At 45.9% G+C, this 24,692-nt stretch overlaps 1 protein-coding gene across 3 annotated transcripts in view; it reads right to left on the bottom strand.

The window, feature by feature from the left end:
* trip10a (thyroid hormone receptor interactor 10a) overlaps window positions 1–19,332 on the bottom strand; it is a 28,518-nt gene extending 9,186 nt beyond the window's left edge. For all 3 annotated transcript variants that reach the window (XM_056287191.1, XM_056287192.1, XM_056287193.1), the window contains exons 1-7: window positions 19,069–19,332; window positions 4,746–4,861; window positions 4,080–4,136; window positions 3,186–3,333; window positions 2,701–2,763; window positions 712–816; window positions 430–558 (exon numbers count right to left, since the gene is read on the bottom strand). In XM_056287191.1, coding sequence (XP_056143166.1) covers window positions 430–558; window positions 712–816; window positions 2,701–2,763; window positions 3,186–3,333; window positions 4,080–4,136; window positions 4,746–4,861; window positions 19,069–19,092 — 642 coding nt within the window. In that variant the 5' untranslated portion in view covers window positions 19,093–19,332. The remainder of the gene's footprint in view (window positions 1–429; window positions 559–711; window positions 817–2,700; window positions 2,764–3,185; window positions 3,334–4,079; window positions 4,137–4,745; window positions 4,862–19,068) is intronic.
* Window positions 19,333–24,692: the final 5,360 nt, after the last annotated feature.

Raw genomic sequence — 24,692 nt, 5'->3', positions numbered from 1 at the left:
CCCTGGATCAGCAGAGGCAGTGGAGCAGCGACTATGACAGCTCGGAAAATAGGGTAATTGGCCAAATACAATTGGGGAGAAAAAGGGGGAAAAAATTCTCAAAAAAAAAAAGAAGTACATCTTCTCTTATCTTATAGAATAAATACATATAAAATATACAGATACAATAAAACAAAAGAAAAAAAACATGTACACTAAAAATACACAGTGGCTAAATTAACACCAGTCAGGGTAAGGGGCTATTTCCATTCTAGGTGCATGTATGCAAGCATGCCGACGGGCAGTGTTGGGGCAGAATACGGACCCCAGCGTTGGCATAAGGGACAAAAGGGTGGCTTGTGTGGGAGTTAATACGTATTGCTTTTAATGACAAAAGATGCCATGGTTAGTGGCAACACAATGCTGCGTCACAGAACATCATTCGCTCACATTGAAGATGAGGGGCATCTCGCTGAAGTAGAACTGGTTCTGCTCCCTGTTGAACTTCTGGAGCTGCGCAGCATAATCGTTCTTACACTCCTCCGCTGTATGCGCCCGCATGTGAGCCTGCTGTTTAGCCTTGAAACACACACACACACACACACACACACACACACACACAGAGCGACTGCAGGTCAGCCTCAGGTGGACCCCATCCGAGCCGTGACCAGTGCAAAACAGCCCAGAGTTAATGGTGTTGATTTTATTACCCCGCTGTCCCTTCAGTGTTACCTTTTCAACGTCTGCCTTTGTGGCATTGATGTCCTGATCAGTCTTCTCTGCATACTGTGCCGCCCGCTCTGCTTCTCGCCATTCCCTCTCAAAGCGCTTTTTGCTCTAGCAGGTTAAGAGTGAGAGACAAAGAGACAGAGAGACAGAAGAGACAAAGACAGAGAGACAGAAAGAAAGACAGACAGGAGACAGACATAGGAGACCAATGTTTATTTCCAGCTCATCTAATTCATACTGCACAGCAGGTCATCTGTCTGAATGAAATATGATGTGGCTCGACTATTTGAGTGGCGCATTTTTCAGTAGCATTCCTCAAGGATGGGTAGGGGAGGGTTTTTTGAGGGAGAGCTTGGGGATGAAAGTCCCCCAGTCACTACTAAAGAAGACTTAGACTTATGACTTACACTGATGAGCCAAAAACATTATGACTACCTGCCTAATATGCTGTTCGTCCTCTGTGTGCGACCAGAACAGCACTGACCCACTGAGGCACGGATACTACAAGACCCCTGAAGGTGCCCTGTGGTATCTGGCACCAAAACATTAGCAGCAGATCCTTCAAGTCCTGTAAGTTATGAGGTGGAGCCGCCATAGATCGGACTTGTCGGTCCAGCACATCCTGCAGATGCTCAATTGGATTGAGATCTGGAGAATTTGGGAGGCCAGGGCAAGACATTGAATATTTCATTATGTTCCTCAAACCATTCCCAAACAATGTGTGCAGTGTGGCAGGGCGCATTATCCCGCTGAAAGAGGCCACTGCCATCAGGGAACACCACTGCGAGGAAATGGTGTTCCTGGTCTCCAATGATGTTTCGGTATGTGGTTTGTGTCAAACTGACATCTACATAAATGGCCAGACTCAGGGTTTCGCAGCAGAACATTGCCCAAAGCATCACACTCCCTCCACCGGCTTGTCGTCTTCCCACATTGCAACCTGGTGCCATCCCTTCCCCAGGTAAACGCCACACATGTACACAGCCATTCACGTGATCTAAAACAAAATGGGACTCATCGGACTAGGCGACCTTCCTACACTGCTCCAAGGTTCAATTCCAACCCTCACGTGACCATCGTAGACACTGTTGACGGTGGACAGGGGTCATCATGGGCACTCTGACTGGTCTGCGGCTACACAACTCCATACACAGCAGGGTGCAATGCACTGTGTTGTGACACATTCCTCCTGTAACCATCATTACAATTTTATGTGACATGTGCCACAGTAGACCTTCTGTAAGTTTGGACCAGATGGGCTAGCCTTTGTTGCCCTTGTACATCGATGAGTCTTGAGTGCCCTGCACCCTGTCTGTGCCTCCTCGGATCACTGTCAGTAGGTACTCACCACTGCTGACCAGGAGCACCCCACAAGCCTTGCCGTTTCAGATGCTCTGACCCAGTCGTCTGGCCATAACAAATTTGGCCCTTGTCAAAGTCACTCAGGTCTTAACTTCTGCCCATTTCTCCTGCACCCAACACACTGGCTACAAGAACTGATTGTTCACTTACCATCTAATCTACCCAGACTTTGACATGTGCCCTTGTTTGGAGATTATCAATGTTACCCGGGTCACCTGCGAGTGGTGATAATGTTCTGGCCCATCAGTGTATGTCTGAGGTGGGGAACTGTGCAGTAGCACAGCATGAGATTGATTTATTTATTCGCTTGCTCGTTTAAGCACCGTGCACAAGTTGGTTACCATTTCCTGCTTTGGCCTCTGCCCACTTTACTATAAACAAATACACATACGTGATCTAAGGAACTAAGTAGACAGTTGCTCACTGTCTACTTAGTTCCTTATTGGCATTATTAAGGATTAGTTGTGACTCATTGCTCGCCTTTAACAATGCACTCCAACACAAACAGGGAGAACTGACAGCTGTAGTTATTTGATTATGAAATACTATATTCTGATGTGTGTGTGTGTGCGTGTGTGTGGGGGGTTGGGAGAATTATTTGATCAGTCCTGAATATACGATAAAACTTACACTGTCGAGCTGCTTATATGTATTCTCCAAACTCTGCTGGGCTTTCTTGGCCTCTGATAGATACTGCAGACAAACATAAAAATAGAGATTGAGTGGCGGGGGGGGGGGCGGTTGTCATAGAAGTAGGTGGGGGGGCAGATGACAGAGGAAGACAGCAATACATAATGACAGACGCTACTTAAGTCAGACAGTGGGCAAAGGGGACAGAATAAACAAAGACCTCGGAATGTCACGAAACCAAACAAACAAGACGGGGAAACAAATAGCAGTGTGTCTGCCTGAGACATCACGTCGGCCGTGAGGGCCCGTGCACGGCTGCTGCGCTCCACATTCGGGGATGGGACGCGGCCAAAACATCCATAACACAAAGAATGACACACTGCTATTGTGACCATCTCCCACCACCAACACCTCCCCCAAGAGACATCGTGTAAGCACCCCCCCATCACACCCCACACTCCCCCATCCCTTCCCCAGTGGCTCACCATCTTCCTCTCCTGCCGAAGCTCCTGCAGGTACTTGGTGAGCTCAATGCATATATTCATCATCATGTTCTCGGCGATAAGCTCTCTCTGCCCCGCATAATCATTCATCTCGTTCAGGATGTCCAAAAAGGACTGGTAGCTGGAGAACCTGTCTCACCAGAGCAAGTGGACAGAAAATAGGGGGCCATGTACATAGTAGAGAGGGGAAAAAAAGGACAGAAAAATGGATATGGCCCTCTGATGAAAACATACTCTCTCTCTCTCACTCACACACAGACACACACACACACACAGACACACACACACACACACACACACACACACACACACACACACACACACACACACACACACGCAACTTAGGAGAAGATGGAAAAGGGGTCAATGCAATGATGAGATGCACATGACTTTCTCATTCCCATTTCCTTCTCCAAGGAAATAGCATTAACATTGGTTATTGCTGCCATTTTAGCCCCGCGACAGTGATGAGTGCGGATGACACTGTGTGTTGGTACCATTCCTAACCCGCTGAAACATCTCATTTAATGGTTAAGTTCTCTTCCCGCTTCTTTAGAATGGAGGCAGACACAGAGCCATCTATCTGCAAAGACTTCTGCCATTAATATCAGCACAGTCCTGGGGACATCCAATGTTTCCTGAGCTGAATGTTGAAAAAACTAAGTACACAAGGAACCAAACGCCATTCACCCTGCTATGCACAGTTTGCTATGGTCATCATGTATTTCCATTAAGAGTGGGGAAAAAAATGAAATAATTTGAGTCTCAAAATGGTTCCACACCCCTTAAAGTTACAAGATTTTATCTTTGTTTTTGTTTTTTTCTATTCTAAGAGTAGCCGTTTTGGACATACCAGTCAGCCCAACAATGGCTCACCTGCACTCCGGGTCATCTTTGCTGCCTCGTTTGAGGTTATATTTCTTGGACAAATTCCTGTGGATGATTGAGAGAGGGTCAGTTGCATGAAGAGGAGATAGAAATATGCTTTAATCCTCTATAGCAAAAAACACAGAAGAATTGGATGACAAACGAAGGCAGCTCCTTAAAACATCATTACATAACCACTAGCTCATTTTTCTTTTTGCCCTGCAGGATTGAAAACAAACAACAGGCTGGATGTGGCCATGTTAAAATAGCTTCTTCTCTTCCTTCTTTCACTCTCCTTCTGACCACATCCGATCTCACATGTGCCAGTCTGCTCCCACTTCCTCTCCTCCCCAGCAAAGCTCGGCACATAGCAGATGTGGGCCTGCGGACTGGGAAAGGCCTGGGAGGGAGAGCTCGGCGGATAGACAAGAGCACTGCAGCTGGAGAATGAGGCCAGTGTTTCGAGGAGACAAGTTCAATTCTGCCCAGAAATAGTCATATGACTCCACATTTGTTTCATAAACAGCCTTCCAGCATGTTGCACAATACACATAAAAAACACACACAGGCACACACACACACAGATAGACAGACAGATAGACACACAGACAGACAGTTGAAATCATCCCCTGCATACAGCCAAGACAGTAGAACAATGACGGGAATGGGACCTACCTCAGCTGTTTGGCATAGTTTTGCTCAACCTCCGTCCTCTCCTTCACAAATTTCACATACTTCTCCACCAGCTCCAGGCCGGATTGTGTGTGCTTCTCAATGACATCATATTGGTCCTAAGGACAGGGGGGATGAGGAAGAGACAAACAGAGAATAAATACAAACTCTTTTTTTAACAGCAGAGGAGATGGAACATACGCCAGCAGCGAGATAAGAACTGGCGACCGGTGACATTACGTGACTGACATCAGCTCCTGAGACTCAGAAACGAAACACTGACGCTTCACGTTTTTTCCCTGTGCGTTGTTGCACAGGCCATTCTGAGTGTGGTCTGTCTCCATGTGAGCAACCCTTGACCAGAGCCATGTCATCTTAAGTTCCTGCTAGCATTCAATCATGAGGCGCTTGGGAGAGGGGGATATAGCCGCACAGTTAAAGGACACAGGGACACGACAACGGTCACAACTCTTAGGCAGGAAGCAGAAGGTGTTCCCCCTCCAAGCATGCCGAGTACTGCATGGACTGAAATGCTTCAAGACAAATATGTGCAAGAGTGATTAGGGTATGAACTGCGTTTACTCGGCTTTGCATGCGCCTTGAAATGCGGAGCCTTAAGTCATTTCTGGGCCTGACTTAGAATTCACAGACCTCCGACAAATACAAATCGGCACATTTGACTGAAATTCACACACGTTTGGAGGCACAAAAGGAGGCGGGTTGTGTTGTCTCTCTTTCTCTTTTGTTCCTTATTTGGCTGGGTATTTTATGACACCCTCAAGCTCAGGCAAGTCTGTTGAAGTGCGAGATGATATCTGAGCCAGGGCTCCCTCACTCCCACCCTCCGAGCACTTCCTTCAAGCATGCTGATGACTTTTACAGTATGGAGGAGGGGGCATTTCTGAAAAAGGATTCCTGACAAGTTGGGCCATGTTGTTTTTGACCTCCTCTCCTAGAAACGAAAAAAAAAAGGGACACCTCTTTGTGTAATTACAGAACACATTAGCAGGTTAGGACGGAGTACCACAGATGTGTTTCCACAGTAGGATGAAGCAATGTTAGCGTGTGAAATAAACCTCAGTTAGATTGTTGTTGATGCATTTCATTGCCATTTCAAGTTCAAGAGAATTTTGACAAAGTAAAAACCACAAGCTCATCAAAAACAAACGGGGCTGTAATAATCCAATACTGACCACAGGTACCAGACATCAGAGCGGCGAACCTTGGTAAGTGAAATGCCATACACAAGGTTAAGACTCAAAACATTTATTATTATTAACATTTATTATTCAAGAGATACGTGTTGATCTGAAATAAACCCAGAACCTCACACGGTGTCGAGGCAAAAGTCCCGACACTGATCTGTATAAACACCAACTTCAGACCATATCCTATCAGAATGCCAGATCAGTCTTTCCCCCAGGTTTGATACAAGAATGAACTGAAATGAATTATTTACCCTTTAAAAGAAAGAGAGAGCACCGTATTAATGAGACTGTCAGTGGACATTAACATCAAAAAGTTATGAGAGATTACAGAAGAGTCGTCAAAAGTTAGAAAATCTGGGGAAGGAAGGAAGTCGAGGAAATGCAAACAGATGAGCCAACAATAGAAAGCCCAATGAGTGTTATGGATTTGTACACACATTCACAACCAGTTTTCTGTGTTTGCAATTTGTTGTTAAAAGATCACATGAACGGGGTGTCCGGGGGCATAGCGGTCTATTCCGTTGCCTACCCACACGGGGATCGCCAGCTCGAATCCCAGTGTTACCACCGGCTTGGTCAGGCGTCCCTACAAACACAGTTAGCCGTGTCTGCCGGTGGGAAGCCGGATGTGGGTATGTGTCCTGGTCGCTGCACTAGCGCCTCCTCTGGTTGGTCAGGGTGCCTGTTGGGGGGGGGGGGGGGGGGACTGAGAGGGAATAGCGTGATCCTCCCACGTGCTATGACCCCTGGCGAAACTCCTCACTGTCAGGTGAAAAGAAGCAGCTGGCAACTCCACATGTATCAGAGGAGGCATGTGGTAGTCTGCAGCCCTCCCCGGATAGGCAGAAAGGGTGGAGCAGTGACCGGGATGGCTTGGAAGAGTGGGGTAATTGGCCAAGTACAATTGGGAGAAAACGGGGGGGGGGGGGTCCAAAAAATAAAAAAGAAAGGGGCGTCCAGGTAGCGTAGCGGTCTATTCTGTTGCCTACCAACAATGAGGATCGGTGTTACCTCCAACTTGGTCGGGCGTCTCTACAGGCACAATTGGCCATGTCCGCGGGTGGGAAGCCAGATGTGGCTATGTGTCCTGGTCGCTGCACTAGCGCCTCCTCTGGTTGGTCAGGGTGCCTGTTGGAGGGGGGGGGGACTGAGGGGGAATAGCGTGATCCTCCCACGTGCTATGACCCCTGGCGAAACTCCTCACTGTCAGGTGAAAAGAAGCAGCTGGCGACTCCACATGTATCAGAGGAGACATGCGGTAGTCTGCAGCCCCCCCCGGGTCGGCAGATGGAGTGGAGCGGCAACGAGGACGGCTCAAAAGAGTGGGGTAAATGGCTGGATACAATTGGGGAGAAAAGGGGGGAAAAAAAGGAAAAAAAAGTTCACATGAAGCAGCTTCTGACACCAGATCAGCCAGTGAGTCTGGCTGGGAAGAAAGGACCATTTTGGCCCAAAGTGTAGAAACCCACTGAACGACCAAAATAGAGCTAATGTATCATACAATCACAAAACTATGGTAGCATATATAAATTGTACTCAGCTTGTGGAATACCTAATTGTTTTACATCATCAAGTTTATAATTAGCCGATATATGGCATTATTGACTGCTTCGTGGTTTATGAGCCCAGAGCGCACCATCAATGCTCATGAATGTGCTGGCTCACTGTCTGACCAAAACAACACTACACCATCTGGTTTCAAGAATTAACTGGCCTAAATGTGGGGCTTGATCCCGTTTTCAGGCTCTCCCCCATGTTAGCATGGGTTAGCTCCAGTAAACTTCTGTTCCTTCCCCACAGTCTGAGAATCAGCATGTTAAGTGGAATGCAGCATTTAAATTGCCCATAGGTATGAATATAGTGTGGTTGTGTGTGTGTGTGTGTGTGTGTGTGTGTGTGTGTGTGTGTGTGTGTGTGTGTGTGTGTGTGTGTGTGTGTGTGTGAGCCTTGTGATTAACGGGCATGCTCTTGCTCAGTCCCTGCCAGGATAGGCTCCAGCACCCAACTAGAGGACTGCACACCGTATCTCCCCTTCTCCTGTGTTCGAACTTGGCAACAAACCACCCCTTTTTACGCCTACCGGGAGAAGGGAAATACACACAGAGAGAAAAACCAGTGTTTTTCTTGCCATTATAAGAGTTTTTCAGAGCACCCAACTCGGTTGAACGGGAAATACAGAGGATGAAAGTCATTAATATGTAGCGCTCAAGCTAAAAATCTACCCGACAGCAACATTTTGCTTGTCAGTCTGTGGATGTGCAGCCTTCTCGGTGGATCCTCGCACAATAAGTGACCAACTCCGACGAGAAACGACAGATCAGGCTATCATAATTTCAAAGCCCTTATTAAAGGGTCTCAAATGTGTTGAACTTTCACGGTTTTCATGATATAAAACGAATCAAGGCAAATGGCTGCACACTTTTTTCATAAAACAACAGTAAGAAAACACAGCTAAGCTATGGGAAATGTTCTATTGTAGGTACTGAGAGGATGTCCAGCTGTGACTGTGACTAAGCCTACTCTTGAAAATGTATTTTTACAGTGGAGTTTTAACGTTGGAGTATGCAGCACTTCTGCGTGACGGAGAGGTGAATAAGGCGAATTATTTTTGGTACGCTCAGGTTTCCTCCAGTACTCCTTTGCTGAGATCAGCAGGATATGATTTGCTGGCTTGTGAAATACAACTGACTTCTTGTTTACTTTCAAGACTCATACCCCAATACATAATATTTTGGTTCTGACACTGTCGCTGCCCAATCTGACTCAACCGTAGACAAAGTGTGGATACACACACACACACACACACACACACACACACACACACACACACACACACACACACACACACACACACACACACACGCAAATGCATAATCCCCTCCAGGCACCGCCTGACATAGATAATGACCCCAAATCAGATGAAGTGGGTATTGTCAATGAATGAATGAATGAAGTTGTGGTTGTAGGTATCCTGGTAAGTAACATTAGCTAATGGAAAAAGTGGGTTGGTTGGAATGAAAACCTGCATACTCTCAGTCATTGATGGCACGCCGTTGGAAGCAGAGATGCTCAATGGCTCAAAGTTGTGGTTTGTGAATGACTGAGCAGGTTGGGTCAGCCATCACACAAACCTTTTTTTATAGATGGTGGGGTGGGAAATATTGTGGGCTAAGCTTGAGTGTAGGTGCAACATCGGCGTGTTGTAGATGTGGGTGATGTGTGTGTGGGGGCCAGAGGGGGGGGAGTGGTCATGGGATGTGATGGTTTTATAGTGCTTTCTAAAGGTCAGGAAAAGTCAACGACATCTGTGAGAGGGACCAACTTGATTACACACCCACTCAAACCCTGCCTCGAATACCGCTCTAGAAAGCTCAGCTCTAGTTCTGCTACAGCTCTAGTCGTGCTACAGCATCTATCTAATCTAGGTCCATCCTGTCAGTACAGTAGGCAACTCAGTGCAAGTAAAGCCTTGTGCACGGGATCTCCTGAGCTTTCCCCGATATCGTCACAAGATGAAAATCATGGCAATGTAAATGCTGTCATAACAGCAAATTCACAGAAATAAAGGGATCATCTCAACAACATCTTATGGATTTGATTTGTGGAATTTCCCAGCCCAAGCTCCCTCTCTGTATGCGTATGGCTGTGTGTCTGCCTCTGTCAATGGGAGAGGAATGGGGAGAAAGGAAGAAAGTGACGTTTTAAGCAGAAAAAAAATGTGGCTTAACATTATTTCTATATCCCTACTGTCACCATATAGCAAGATAAAGGCATGACTACAGCTTGTGTTCAGTGCAGCAGATGACGTGACGCTGCCGACTCAGGAGTGACATGGTTAAAGCCCCAGACTTTCACACTAAGAGAAGTAAGAGTCTGGCCAAGTCCTCAACTCTGATCCTGATCAGGGTTGGATTGCAGAGTCAATTTCTCCACATGGAGCCTTTCACCTCTCAGAATGACAATTCACAGGTATACCTTGCTGGCTCATTCATCAGATGTTAAAAAGGGGCAGGATGGCGTCCGGGTAGCGTAGCGGTCTATTCCATTGCCTACCAACACAGGGTTCGCTGGTTCTAATCCCCATGTTACCTCCGGGCTTGGTCAGGCGTCCCTACAGACACAATTGGCCGTGTCTGCAGGTGGCAAGCCGGATGTGGGTATGTGTCCTGGTCGCTGCACTAGCACCTCCTCTGGGCAGTCGGGGCGCCTGTTCGGGGGGGTAGGTGGATAGATGATCCTCCCACTTGCTACATCCCCCTGGCGAAACTCCTCACTGTCAGGTGAAAAGAAGTGGCTGGCGACTCCACATGTATTGGAGGAGGCATGTGGTAGTCTGCAGCCCTCCCCGGACCGGCAGAGGGGGTGGAGCAGCGACCGGGATGGCTCGGGAGAGTGGGGTAATTGGCCAAGTACAACTTGGAAGGAGAGAAAAGGGGGAAAAAGTCAAAAAAAAGGGGGGGCATGATTAAGGTCAGTTTTCTGCTCAGGCACTCATTCTGTGTCATCTCCTGAATAAAGAAAATCCATTATTATAAATAAGTCTGGTCTATCACATCCTGTAAACTTGCTTTCCCATACACGAATACGTTGCATGTTGCGTGAAGCAGTTATCAAAGGGGAGTGGCAAAGCATAAGGTAGTCTATGCATTTCATATTTTTCTGAAAGAGCAATCTTTTTGCTGCCAGCCTGAGAGCAGTTTTGTTGTACAATAATGAACTGTAACAGAGACACTAACACATTAAAAACTCTAGTTATTCAACAATACATTGAAAGTATATATCTATATACACACTATGTACGAGTTTAGTAGTTTGCTGGGTGACACTCAAAGTTTCTGCACTGCCAAGAATGATATTTAGCATTGGTCCATCCTTGAAAAGTGGCTTGGATCAGAATTAAAAAACAAAACAAAAACTCATTACTAACTGGAAAGCTGCAAGAAAAGCTTCACTTGCTGTCTTGACCACAATAATTTATCATTAGGTGGCCAAGCAAAAACGACTTTATAACACCACCATGCAAACAGAATCCTATAAAGAAATGTGGATTTATGCAGAACTTTCCTTTTACAAAAAGGATTTGTGCATGAGCATCTGCTCTTAATAGCAACGCATGAAAAATGAGTCAAACTGAATTATTATGAATCAAGAATGAGGGACAGTAACACAGAGGCAAGCAGATGAAAAAAACTCATAAAAAAAGGAATGAATGTGTCAGCTGGCTGTGTTTTTATTGAACAAATGTGGTACTTTTTAAAGCTGCACGAGGGAATTTTTGGTGGTAAAATATTACCTTTTAATTCCTATTATTGCTGAAAGTATCACCCCAAGGCCCCATTGAAAAGAAAAACCAAAACTTTGTTACTTGGATTTGCCAATTTGCAGTTACCCATTTGTCGACTGCCGACTACGTCCCGTGCTTTTCTGCAAAATCTTTACTGAATGTTATATTTACGCTATTTAAGCTGAAATCAATCACTTTGATTTTGTTGGTTATACACAGCGAAAACAAGTCGTCACAGAGGTAGAAGCATTGATCCAGTCAACTAAACAGCGTGACGCCTCGTCTACGGCCACCGGGTGGACATTTGCTAATGCCGCTTCAAGGCCTCATTTATGCTCCAGGTTATATATGTATACAGACAGCCTTCTGCCCATACTCCACATTCATTTGTCTTTATGCATGCTCAGTAATTCAGGTAAGAAACTCAGTTCATGGATGATGAGAGTCAAACCTTAAGTACTGATCCATATGTGTTGGTTTATGGTAAACATCAACAATCAAATGTCCCCCATCACCAGTTGAAATGTCAGTCTAAGAAGGCTAACCTGTCATTTTTCACATCCTCCCTGGTGAACTTGATGTGGTTGTCCACTGACATAATGTGGTCAGTGAAATGTGGTACATCCTAAGAGTACATCTGTCGCCATCTTGCAATGCTGTGATTGCAAACATTTCCAAATCCTCTGTGAATAGTACACATGACACTCTAGTTCAGGGTTCATTGTCATTGTATTCTTACAACGAATCGTATTCTTACAACAAAATTGTTTTCTGCATTTAACCCATCCTATTATATAGCAGCAGTGGGCAGCTGCAGCGCCCGGGGACCAACTCCAGTTCTTCTTTCCATTGCCTTGCTCAAGGGCACAGAGTATTAACCCTAACATGCACGTCTTTTGATGGTGGGAGGAAACCGGAGCACCCGAAGGAAACCCACGCAGACACAGGGAGAACATGCAAACTCCATACAGAAAGGATCTGGGATAGCCTCAGGTTCAAACCCAGAACCTACTTGTTGTGAGGCAACAGTGCTAACCACTGGGCCACTGTGCCATAAAAGGATCATAAATGAGCCTTTAAAAGGTGCTATGTGTAATCTTGCTTAAATCCCGACCTCTATCGTTTAGTGATGCGAACACCAAAAGAAATCAAAGCAAGCACTGCAAATAAATTCAAATAAAAGGATTGCAGTTGCAAAGCTTGCTTGCTGACATTGTGAACAGCCTCAGTGGATCTCTGGTGTGATTGCTGCATACAGGGCTCCTTGTGACCATTTTACTTGGGTGCGCCCATGAATTTTTTTTTCATTGTTTCACTCCAGACGGCACGGTGGCGCAGTGGTTAGTGCGGTCACCTCACAGCAAGAAGGTCTTGGGTTCGAGCGCCGGGGTAGTCCAGCCTTGGTGGGTCATCTCTGTGTGGAGTTTGCATGTTCTCCCCATGTCTGCATGGGTTTCCTCCAGGGGCTCCGGTTTCCTCCCACAGTCCAAAGACATGTAAGTCAGGTGAATCGGCTATACTAAATTGTCCCTAGGTGTGTGTGTGTGTGTGTGTGTGTGTGTGTGTGTGCCCTGTGATGGCCTGGCGGCCTGTCTCCCCGCATGCCACCCAATGACTGCTGGAATAGGCTCCAGCATCCTGCGACCCTGAGAGCAGGATAAGCGGTTCAGATAATGGATGGATGGATGGATGTTTCACTCCAGTGCCTTCTTCCAAGATTTAGTAGAACTTGTTGCCATCAAAGTTTCTACTTTGGGCTATTGTGCAACCTGCCGTGACATTTACTTTTTCGTACCGTATGGTTATTTTTCAGCACCAATCAGTGACCTATGATGATATTTACTAATCATATTACCTTTCAGGAAAGCCAAATTTTTAGATATCACACATTTTAAAGAGGTAGCAAGTTGAGCTGAAAAATTGCTGGCATTTTACCTTGGGTGGCAGAACAGATTGCCCTGGTGATAAATTCAACAATGAGACCACATCATAAGGCTGCTTTGAGGAATAAAAACTAAGTCAACTTTTCTTCTGGGGTAGTATCCACTTTATCATCAATTCCCCCTAATGTGCTGATGTCATATGAAGACATCAGCGTCACAGATACCTCACATGTCGTCGCTGACACATGCAGACCAACTGAATATGACCCAAGCAGAAAGACATCATGCAAGCAACAGCGAACTCAACTCTCAGCGTAGGCGTCTGAAAAACTGGGGTGTGGCACCACTGCCGCCTTCAACATCCACAACCCAAATGTCTGAATTTCACCTCTTTTTCTGGCCTTTATAAAACGTGGGTGGGCAGAGACAAGCTAAAATAACTTCACTTACTCTTTGGAAGTGGTTATCTGTCATTTTTTCATGTTAAAAAAAATGCCAGATTTGATACCTTTTCCTACTGGCATTTTTGGAGAAACGGCCTTTCAGTGTTGGGTGTTCTGTTCCTCTACATTATGCTAGTTTTCACTGGTGCAACAGACCGCCAAATGTAGTGTGCCCTCAGGAAATACATCAAGTCAGTCACAAAAGGCAGTGAAGAAGGGGCGTCTGGGTAGCGTAGCGGTCTATTCCACTGCCTACCAACACGGGGATCGCCGGTTCGAATCCCCTTGTTACCTCCGGCTTGGTCGAGCATCCCTAAAGACACAATTGGCCGTGTCTGTGGGTGGGAAGCCGGATGTGGGCATGTGTCCTGATTGCTGCACTAGCGCCTCCTCTGGTCGGTCGGGGTGCCTGTTCGGGGGGAGGGGGAACTGGGGGGAATAGCGTGATCCTCCTCCACGCTACCTGCCCTGGTGAAACTCCTCACTGTCAGGGGAAAAGATGTGGCTGGCGACTCCACATGTATCAGAGGAGGCATGTGGTCATCTGCAGCACTCCCCGGATTGGCAGAGGGGATGGAGCAGTGACCAGGATGGCTCCGAAGAGTGAGGTAATTGGCCGGGTACAATTGGGGAGAAAAAAAGGAGGGGAAAAAAAAGGAAGTGAAGATGAAAAAGAAGGAAGGTGCACGTAAAATGTGGAAGAGAAAGCGATAAGCACTGAAACACAAAGTAAACATTAGCCCATCTACCATTTAATAGGGCTTAATTAAATATTTCATATGGATTGATATGGTGCTCAATATTACCATGACAGATGACACTGCTGATCAGTCTTTTCTCCAAAATACACATCAAAATACACACGCTACGGCCAGATTATCTTGCTATACTGTTACACCAAAATCTGTCAGAAATTCTGACCAGCACGTGAACGCTTTCTGCACATCCAGACTCCCGTCCACTTCCAGCGGAATGCTGAGATTTGCAATATGAAAATGAACTACAGCAGAAATTGCAGATAACCACTTTGAAGGAAGTAGATGTGGGGAAGCCTTTTCCAGACCTGGGGCCACGTGCGTAAAACTGTGTAGATTCATGACTAAAACTGTGTACGCACAAAGACAGAAATATGCATATGCGTTCTTTCTGTCAGATTTATGAAGCCGTGCACACGCATGGTTCTGTTGTACCAGTCTCAGTCACTGTGTAATTGTACACACGTGCATGAGCCTGAGCACCACTCCCACCATAAGCCATAAACGGATCAATCATTTGCATATAAAAACACTGTTTGTGCCACAAGTTGTCCGGCATGACAGTGAAAAGAAAATTGAGGCACTCATCCGAGAAGTTGAAAAAAAGAAACGGTGGTCTCACTTCTGTGATCACAAACAGAAATAAAAAGTATAGAACGGCAAAAAATAAGAGACCATCAATCCCATAAGTTCCAAGCAAAGGACCCTGGCAGAAGTAATAAATAAATAAATAAACAACCCTCCGTAAGCGGTGGTATCTCAGAAATGTAATCAACAGCTAATTAAAATGTTTACCCTCACTTAATGTAAATTAAAAGAATGATCAAATCAATCACACAAAGACAATTAATCAATGCTACCTTAATAGATATGCCTTTGATTGGCATTTTACACATAACTGAGTAAATGCAAAAAACAAAAGAAAACACACACACAATCAGTGCAGCTGGTTATCAACCTAAACAAACCATGCTTTATTAAAAGATTCTGTCTCTCACTTTATCTTTCATCTGCACCTCATCACTTCATCCTCAAATCACTCCAGAAAAAAAAAGTGTGTACACATGGTCTTAGGAATGCATGAGGTTCCTAAATTCTCACCGCACATTCTGTTTTGATAAATACCAGTTTATGTGAGGGAAATGGCGTGTGCATGGTTTCTGTGCATATGCAACGTTTATGCATGTGGCCCCTGGTCTACAATAACACCCGGCATCAAACTCATGTCACGTTTAATTAGGTCCATTATTTTACAGTGACTTTTATAGTGACTGGATTCATCCATCCATCCATCCATTATCCAAACCGCTTATCCTGCTCCCAGGGCTATGGGGATGCTCGAGCCTATCCCAGCAGTCACTGGGCGGCAGGCGGGGAGACACCCTGGACAGGCTGCCAGGCCATCACACAGGGCCCACACACACACACACACACACACACAAATACCTAGGGGCAATTTAGTATGGTCGATTCACCTGACCTACATGTCTTTGGACTGTGGGAGGAAACCGGAGCACCCGGAGGAAACCCACGCAGACACGGGCAGAACATGCAAACTCCACACAGTGCATGACCCGGATGACCCCCAAAGTTGACTACCCCGGGGCTTGAACCCAGGACCTTCTTGCTGTGAGGCAACCGCACTAACCACTGCGCCACCGTGCTGGATTCAGTCTATGGCGATTAGGAATGGAAGGAGTCAGGCTAACTGTTAGGGCACTGACAAAAATGTATAAAAAAATTTTTAAAAAAGAGCGATACACAGATCCCTAAAGAATGTGGCATTGACAGCCTTTCCTTAATCCATCTCCCAGCTCATGTGTTCGCTAGCCTTTATCCTGCACCACTAAAATGCATCAATTTCGGAGAGCAAAACTGGTATCAACTGCATATTGAATTTTTTTTTTTTAGAATTTTCCCCATTTTTCTCTGCAATTGCCCCCAGCCAATTACCCCACTCTTCCGAGCCATCCCGGTCGCTGCTCCACCCCCCCTACCAATCCGGGGAGGACTGCAGACTACCACGTCTCCTTCGATACATGTGGAGTCGCCAGCCACTTCTTTTCACAGTGAGGAGTTTCACCAGGGGGACGTAGCACGTGGGAGGATCACGCTATTCCCCCCAGTTCCCCCTCCCCCCGAACAGGCGCCCTGACCAACCAAAGGAGGCACTAGTGCAGCGACCAGGACACATACCCACATCCGGCTTCCCTCCCGCAGACATGGCTAATCGTGTCTGTAAAGACACTCGACCAAGCCTGAGGTGACACGGGGATTCGAACTGACGATCCGTGTTGGTAGGCAATGGAATAGACCGCTACGTTACCCACACACCCACTGAATATCTTTTGAAGGAGTCACCCTGACAAATCTCAAATCTGAAAGATTAGCTTGGATATTTCATTCCTGAGTCACCCCGTCTTCCAGAAATTCATGGACGTGGCCCTGTCAAGCCAACCACAATACAGATCAAAGTTTGTGAGAGTGATGAGAGAACAGGGTCTGGTAGCACTCACTATCAGGGCTAAAACCCAAGCACTGATCTTGTACAGTGAAACCCGAGCCTTAAAATAGCCATTGGATTAGCAGCAGGGAGAACAGGGGACAGATGCCATAGACCAGACCTGGCCACAGGGAATGCATCCTTAACCAAACATTTACCAAAACCATTCACGTTAGCTTGTCAAGTCCAACTTCAGTTGTAGAGCACTGTGAAACATGATTTGGAAATGCAAGTTTGCATCAAAGTGCTGTACAAAAGGGGAGCATTTAAGAGAGAAAACAAGGGAAGTTCACAAATAAAAACTGATAAAAATAAAACCCCAATTAAAAAATGCAATAACATATGAAAGAAAAGTCATACACAATGAATCTTGCTCAGGCTTGTCTAATCTGGGGCATATCCTCCAGAGCGCTCCAGAAAGGGGTAAAGCAAGTCAGACTGAGAGATTCATCTAGACCAAGCAAAGGTACTGTGTGTGCTAGAGCTAGAAAAGTACCTCTGCCAGCAATTTAAAAAAAAAAACTTCTGAAGTGAATAGAAAACATCCCTGTACGATATTATGGCCAAAACTGACACTGCAGCCTGGATAAGATGTTCCTCTGACTCCATCAAATTAGAGCATAACTAATTAGGCTGTTGCACTGGCAATGTGGATGGAGGTGGGAGGCCTATATGGGGAGGCTCCGTAATGAGGTCACCCCCCACCCTCCTGTTTCCAATGCTCTATTTACATGTTCTGATTCTCTGTGTGTTTATGTGATCATGAACAGCGATGTAGTGGTAAATAAATGTGTCTGTGACAGTAACTGTGCAACTGTTGTCTGACAACATGTAGGTATATATGTATACATGCAAGTATGTGTGAAGGTGAACATATATTCTGATATGACGACCCTAATTTCTGATGCTTGGGGGTGAACTTGTATTTTGATGTACAGGCTGTGGCAACAAATTATATCTAGTAGGACATTAAAGTATCTATCTATCTAAAAAAGACTATGGTCTTCAGTCAGTGATCATCATCAGGCAACCAACTACTAATACCATCCATCCATCCATTATCTGAACCGCTTATCCTACTCTCCATTGAAATGCACTATTGTCTATAACTTACATCCGTTTGATACCATTTACTCTAATGTATACTATGAGTTTATGTAATGAAGATTTGTGCTGCCCCTAAAAAGATGAATAAACAGTGATCTATAAACAGAAAGGTGTGTAAAAGTTTATTCAAGTGTTTACCCTCCACTTACCACAAACACTGTTACATCATATAAACTCAAACACTGATCGCAGCAACAAGTTTTAGGTCACATTTGTTTCACTGTTTACATTCAGAATAATGGTCCAGACGTCTTTTACTCATCTGTCCTTCTGCCTTGAGTTCATTATACAGAGCGGGTGATATATGTAATATGTTGTGACATGACATTATAAATGAGAATATCTATGATGAGCCAACCATTGTGTCTTTAAGAAACATCTCCATATCCCAGTAGACTTGATGCAATCAGCTTCTATCAGCAAACATGGACAAACAGGGGGAAATGGTGCCCCTATTAACCCGTCTTTGTAGAATTAAAGACAACAAATATGATCTAATCAAGCCCCCCCCCCAAAAAAAATCAAGGCTTACTGAAACCAATATACTGTTTGTAAGAGGAGTCATGCTACCCAGGTGACAGGTAACGAAACACGGCGGTAAACAAGGAAATTAGCAGGGTCGGTGTCTGAATCCGTCTCCATGGACGTATGGAGGGCTGGACAAACACGGCCAAACACTTCACCATAACGCAAAACAATTTGCTGATGCATCGACGTTTCCCGCACTGTTATCGAACATAGTGGGCTCACGGACCGCTGATCTGCAAAGACCCCCAGACATGCAATTTGGTGGTCTTGATCCGTGCAAGGCGACCAGATAAACATGAGAGGTGATACTGAGCTCAGCGGCGGCGAATACGGGCAGCGTTTAAGCTTAAACAGCCGCCAAATCGACACGGCAGGGTTTGCTGGTGTAGCGTTGACTTGAAACGGTCAACGTGTCTTGCCTCTCAAGACAAAAATGCTACAAACGAGAAGCTAACTAGCCTTTCCCTGCGCCAGGCGAGCGGCGTCCCCCCTGCCCCCCCCTCAAACCAGTCACGTCAAATCACCACATTTTCTCAAAAACGTTGGAAAGCGGGGGGGAAAGGATTTAGCGTCCGTCCCGACCAATTGTTATCGTGGCCAAGCTGGTAAACTCACCCAGAGATCCGTGCCCCAGTCCATGTCTGATTTACAGCTCAGTCTGTTTGTGCCTGGATACAAAGAACTTCTTCAAAGTTTATCCCGACACTCAGGGTCGCCCTTATCCCGAGATGCCAGACTGCGGCCGACGCTATTTATCCTCCTATAGCGCTGCGCCGACGGTTTCAAAGAACAACGCGATTCATCGCTATCTGCTAATTAATTTCATTTGTTAAACTACCTATTGTCGGCCTAGCTTGTCGGAATATTTCTCATAGCGAAGGAAAGAAGGATAAACGAGCTTTCATATCCGCGTCACTCCCAAAGCCTAATTCTTAAAGGGGCAGTTCGCATAAAGAGGACCCTCCGCGGTTGGATAAGATCAAGACGGTTTCGACCCATATCCTCACGTTTGAGGTCTTTTGTTTTTTTTGTTTTTTGTTTTTCTAGACACGTCAAAATCGATCTCTGGTTCTTAAGGATACCTGCCGAGGTCAGATACAAGTTGTTTGTAAACCTTGGGACAATGCCGTTGGTATTCGTCCGTATGAACAACTCTACCCAAGAAAGCTGGGATCCGAGACGGACCTGAGCTGCTGAGAAAGGACTCTGAAACGAAACGAGTCGAGTTGTTTGAAATGATACGTCTCAGGCCCCCTCTTGAGTATATAACACACACATCCCAAAATGTGTCCCATTAATAAGATAATCTAATCAAAATTAATTAATTAATTCTTCAAACTAAAGGCTACGTTTGCGTGTTGTTCCACGTTACATTGTAGGACAAACATGTCTGTCTCATTTTCCTGCTGCAGAGGCCAAAGTTGGTCATTCTCAGTCACGTTGACTGGGGAACAGTCCTACATGTGGTGTCCCCCCAGTCTTTACTGTACCAGTCCTACATGTGGTGTTCTACCAGTCTTTACTGTACCAGTCCTACATGTGGTGTATCCCCAGTCTTTACTGTACCAGTCCTACATGTGGTGTCTCCCAGTCTTTACTGTACCAGTCCTACATGTGGTGTCTCCCCAGTCTTTACTGTACCAGTCCTACATGTGGTGTCTCTCCAGTCTTTACTGTACCAGTTGTACATGTGGTGTCTCCCCAGTCTTTACTGTACCAGTCCTACATGTGGTGTCTCCCCAGTCTTTACTGTACCAGTCCTACATGTGGTGTCCCCCAAGTCTTTACTGTACCAGTCCTACATGTGGTGTCTCCCCAGTCTTTACTGTACCAGTCCTACATGTGGTGTCTCCCAGTCTTTACTGTACCAGTCCTACATGTGGTGTCTCCCCAGTCTTTACTGTACCAGTCCTACATGTGGTGTCTCCCAGTCTTTACTGTACCAGTCCTACATGTGGTGTCTCTCCAGTCTTTACTGTACCAGTCCTACATGTGGTGTTCTACCAGTCTTTACTGTACCAGTCCTACATGTGGTGTCCCCCCAGTCTTTACTGTACCAGTCCTACATGTGGCGTCCCCCAGTCTTTACTGTACCAGTCCTACATGTGGCGTCTCCCAGTCTTTACTGTACCAGTCCTACATGTGGTGTCTCCCCAGTCTTTACTGTACCAGTCCTACATGTGGTGTCCCCCCAGTCTTTACTGTACCAGTCCTACATGTGGTGTCTCCCAGTCTTTACTCTACCAGTCCTACATGTGGTGTCCCTCCAGTCTTGACTGTAACAGTCCTACATGTTGTGTCTCCCCAGTCTTTACTGTACCAGTCCTACATGTGGTGTCTCTTCAGTCTTTACTGTACCAGTCCTACATGTGGCGTCCCCCAGTCTTTACTGTACCAGCCCTACATGTGGTGTCTCCCCAGTCTTTACTGTACCAGTCCTACATGTGGTGTCTCCCAGTCTTTACTGTACCAGTCCTACATGTGGTGTCTCCCCAGTCTTTACTGTACCAGTCCTACATGTGGTGTCTCCCAGTCTTTACTGTACCAGTCCTACATTTGGTGTCTCCCCAGTCTTTACTGTACCAGTCCTACATGTGGTGTTCTACCAGTCTTTACTGTACCAGTCCTACATGTGGTGTCCCCCCAGTCTTTACTGTACCAGTCCTACATGTGGCGTCCCCCAGTCTTTACTGTACCAGTCCTACATGTGGCATCTCCCAGTCTTTACTGTACCAGTCCTACATGTGGTGTCTCCTCAGTCCTTACTGTACCCCCTGTCTACCCCAGTCTTTACTGTACCAGTCCTACATGTGGTGTCCCCCCAGTATTTACTGTACCAGTCCTACATGTGGTGTCCCCCCAGTCTTTACTCTACCAGTCCTACATGTGGTGTCCCTCCAGTCTTGACTGTAACAGTCCTACATGTGGTGTCTCCCCAGTCTTTACTGTACCAGTCCTACATGTGGTGTCTCTTCAGTCTTTACTGTACCAGTCCTACATGTGGCGTCCCCCAGTCTTTACTGTACCAGTCCTACATGTGGTGTCTCCCAGTCTTTACTGTACCAGTCCTACATGTGGTGTCTCCCCAGTCTTTACTGCACCAGTCCTACATGTGGCGTCTCCCCAGTCTTTACTGTACCAGTCCTACATGTGGTGTCTCTCCAGTCTTTACTGTACCAGTCCTACATGTGGTGTCTCCCAGTCTTTACTGTACCAGTCCTACATGTGGTGTCTCCCCAGTCTTTACTGTACCAATCCTACATGTGGTGTCTCCCCAGTCTTTACTGTACCAGTCCTACATGTGGTGTCTCCCAGTCTTTACTGTACCGGTCCTACATGTGGTGTCTCTCCAGTCTTTACTGTACCAGTCCTACATGTAGTGTTCTACCAGTCTTTACTGTACCAGTCCTACATGTGGTGTCTCTCCAGTCTTTACTGTACCAATCCTACATGTGGTGTTCTACCAGTCTTTACTGTACCAGTCCTACATGTGGTGTCCCCCCAGTCTTTACTGTACCAGTCCTACATGCGGTGTCTCTCCAGTCTTTACTGTAACAGTCCTACATGTGGTGTCTCCCCAGTCTTTACTGTACCAGTCCTACATGTGGCGTCCCCCAGTCTTTACTGTACCAGTCCTACATGTGGTGTCTCCCAGTCTTTACTGTACCAGTCCTACATGTGGTGTCCCCCCAGTCTTTACTGTACCAGTCCTACATGTGGTGTCCCCCCAGTCTTTACTCTACCAGTCCTACATGTGGTGTCCCTCCAGTCTTTACTGTACCAGTCCTACATGTGGTGTCTCTTCAGTCTTTACTGTACCAGTCCTACATGTGGCGTCCCCCAGTCTTTACTGTACCAGTCCTACATGTGGTGTCTCCCAGTCTTTACTGTACCAGTCCTACATGTGGTGTCTCCCCAGTCTTTACTGTACCAGTCCTACATGTGGTGTCTCCCCAGTCTTTACTGTACCAGTCCTACATGTGGTGTCCCTCCAGTCTTTACTGTACCAGTCCTACATGTGGTGTCTCCCAGTCTTTACTGTACCAGTCCTACATGTGGTGTCTCCTCAGTCTTTACTCTACCAGTCCTACATGTGGTGTCTCCCCAGTCTTTACTGTACCAGTCCTACATGTGGTGTCTCCCAGTCTTTACTGTACCAGTCCTACATGTGGTGTCTCTCCAGTCTTTACTGTACCAGTCCTACATGTGGTGTTCTACCAGTCTTTACTGTACCAGTCCTACATGTGGTGTCCCCCCAGTCTTTACTGTACCAGTCCTACATGTGGTGTCTCTCCAGTCTTTACTGTACCAGTCCTACATGTGGTGTCTCCCCAGTCTTTACTTTACCAGTCCTACATGTGGTGTCTCCCAGTCTTTACTGTACCAGTCCTACATGTGGTGTCTCCCAGTCTTTACTGTAACAGTCCTACATGTGGCGTCCCCCAGTCTTTACTGTACCAGTCCTACATGTGGTGTCCCCCCAGTCTTTACTCTACCAGTCCTACATGTGGTGTCTCTCCAGTCTTTACTGTAACAGTCCTACATGCGGTGTCTCCCCAGTCTTTACTGTACCAGTCCTACATGTGGTGTCTCCCCAGTCTTTACTGTACGGGTCCCACATGTGGTGTCTCTTCAGTCTTTACTGTAACAGTCCTACATGTGGTGTCTCCCCAGTCTTTACTGTACCAGTCCTACATGTGTGTCCCCCCAGTCTTTACTGTACCAGTCCTACATGTGGCGTCCCCCAGTCTTTACTGTACCAGTCCTACATGTGGTGTCTCCCAGTCTTTACTGTACCAGTCCTACATGTGGTGTCCCCCCAGTCTTTACTGTACCAGTCCTACATGTGGTGTCTCCCCAGTCTTTACTGTACCAGTCCTACATGTGGTGTCTCTCCAGTCTTTACTGTACCAGTCCTACATGTGGTGTCTCCCCAGTCTTTACTGTACCAGCCCTACATGTGGTGTCTCCCCAGTCTTTACTGTACCAGTCCTACATGTGGTGTCTCTCCAGTCTTTACTGTACCAGTCCTACATGTGGTGTCCCCCCAGTCTTTATTGTACCAGTCCTACATGTGGTGTCCCCCCAGTCTTTACTGTACCAGTCCCACATGTGGTGTGTCCCCAGTCTTTACTGTACCAGTCCTACATGTTGTGTCTCTCCAGTCTTTTCTGTACCAGTCCTACATGTGGTGTCTCCCCAGTCTTTACTGTACCAGTCCTACATGTGGTGTCCCCCCAGTCTTTACTGTACCAGTCCTACATGTGGTGTCTCCCCAGTCTTTACTGTACCAATCCTACATGTGGTGTTCCCCCCAGTCTTTACTGTACCAGTCCTACATGTGGTGTCTCCCCAGTCTTTATTGTACCAGTCCTACATGTGGTGTCTCCTCAGTCTTTACTGTACCCCCTGTCTACCTTATTTCCAACTTAGTGAATGGCACACAGGATAATACAATGTTAATGCCTTATTTGGCAATGTTAATGATCAAGGCTGAAAGATAACACAAGGCAACATATAATGATGCATTCTCACTACAAAAATGTATCACTCGAAAAAAATTACTTTTAGAAAAAAGAACAATAACAACAACAACAGTGCAGCCTACTACAAAGTGGGAAAATACAGATTTGTCAGCGTGGGTTGAAATAAATCGACTGCTGAAAATTCAGAAATATATTTTTAGATTTTAATGTCTATACATTAACATTACCTCTAATGAATTACATATTGGTGAGCGGGCTGATTAACTAAGACTAAAACACTAAAATGTCAAGATAAGATATCTGTATGTATCTTAAGAAAAGATAAAAAAACGAAAGATAAAAAAAAATCCAACATGCATTAAGCAATACAAGCAACAGCAACATACATCAACAGCTTCATACCACTGCTAAACAACACTGAGTCCATATTTTCAATCTACTTTAAGGAACAAAGTTTTTACAGCAGATATTCAACAACGTTGCCCTTGGGATTTAACAACAGACTTCTACTTAAAAGGGCAGCACAGTTTCTTTTCTTTTGTCTATTCTGGTGTGATTTCAGGTGAAGCTTGTTCACAAAGGACACTTTCTGACATGGGTCAAAAGAAAACAACAGTGCTGATGGCGGTTACAGATCATAGGCACAGGCCCAAAGTCCCTGATTGGGACACACAAACTGATTGAAGCCTTGATAAATATAAATAATGTCATCGTCAAACCAAAACCAAATAGGCCCTACCAGTATTTTAGTCC

Source organism: Lampris incognitus, chromosome 10 (assembly GCF_029633865.1).
Source record: "Lampris incognitus isolate fLamInc1 chromosome 10, fLamInc1.hap2, whole genome shotgun sequence".
Lineage (NCBI taxonomy): Eukaryota > Metazoa > Chordata > Actinopteri > Lampriformes > Lampridae > Lampris > Lampris incognitus.
The sequence above is the reverse complement of the archived record's forward strand: the minus strand, read 5'-3'. Positions and strand labels throughout refer to the sequence as shown.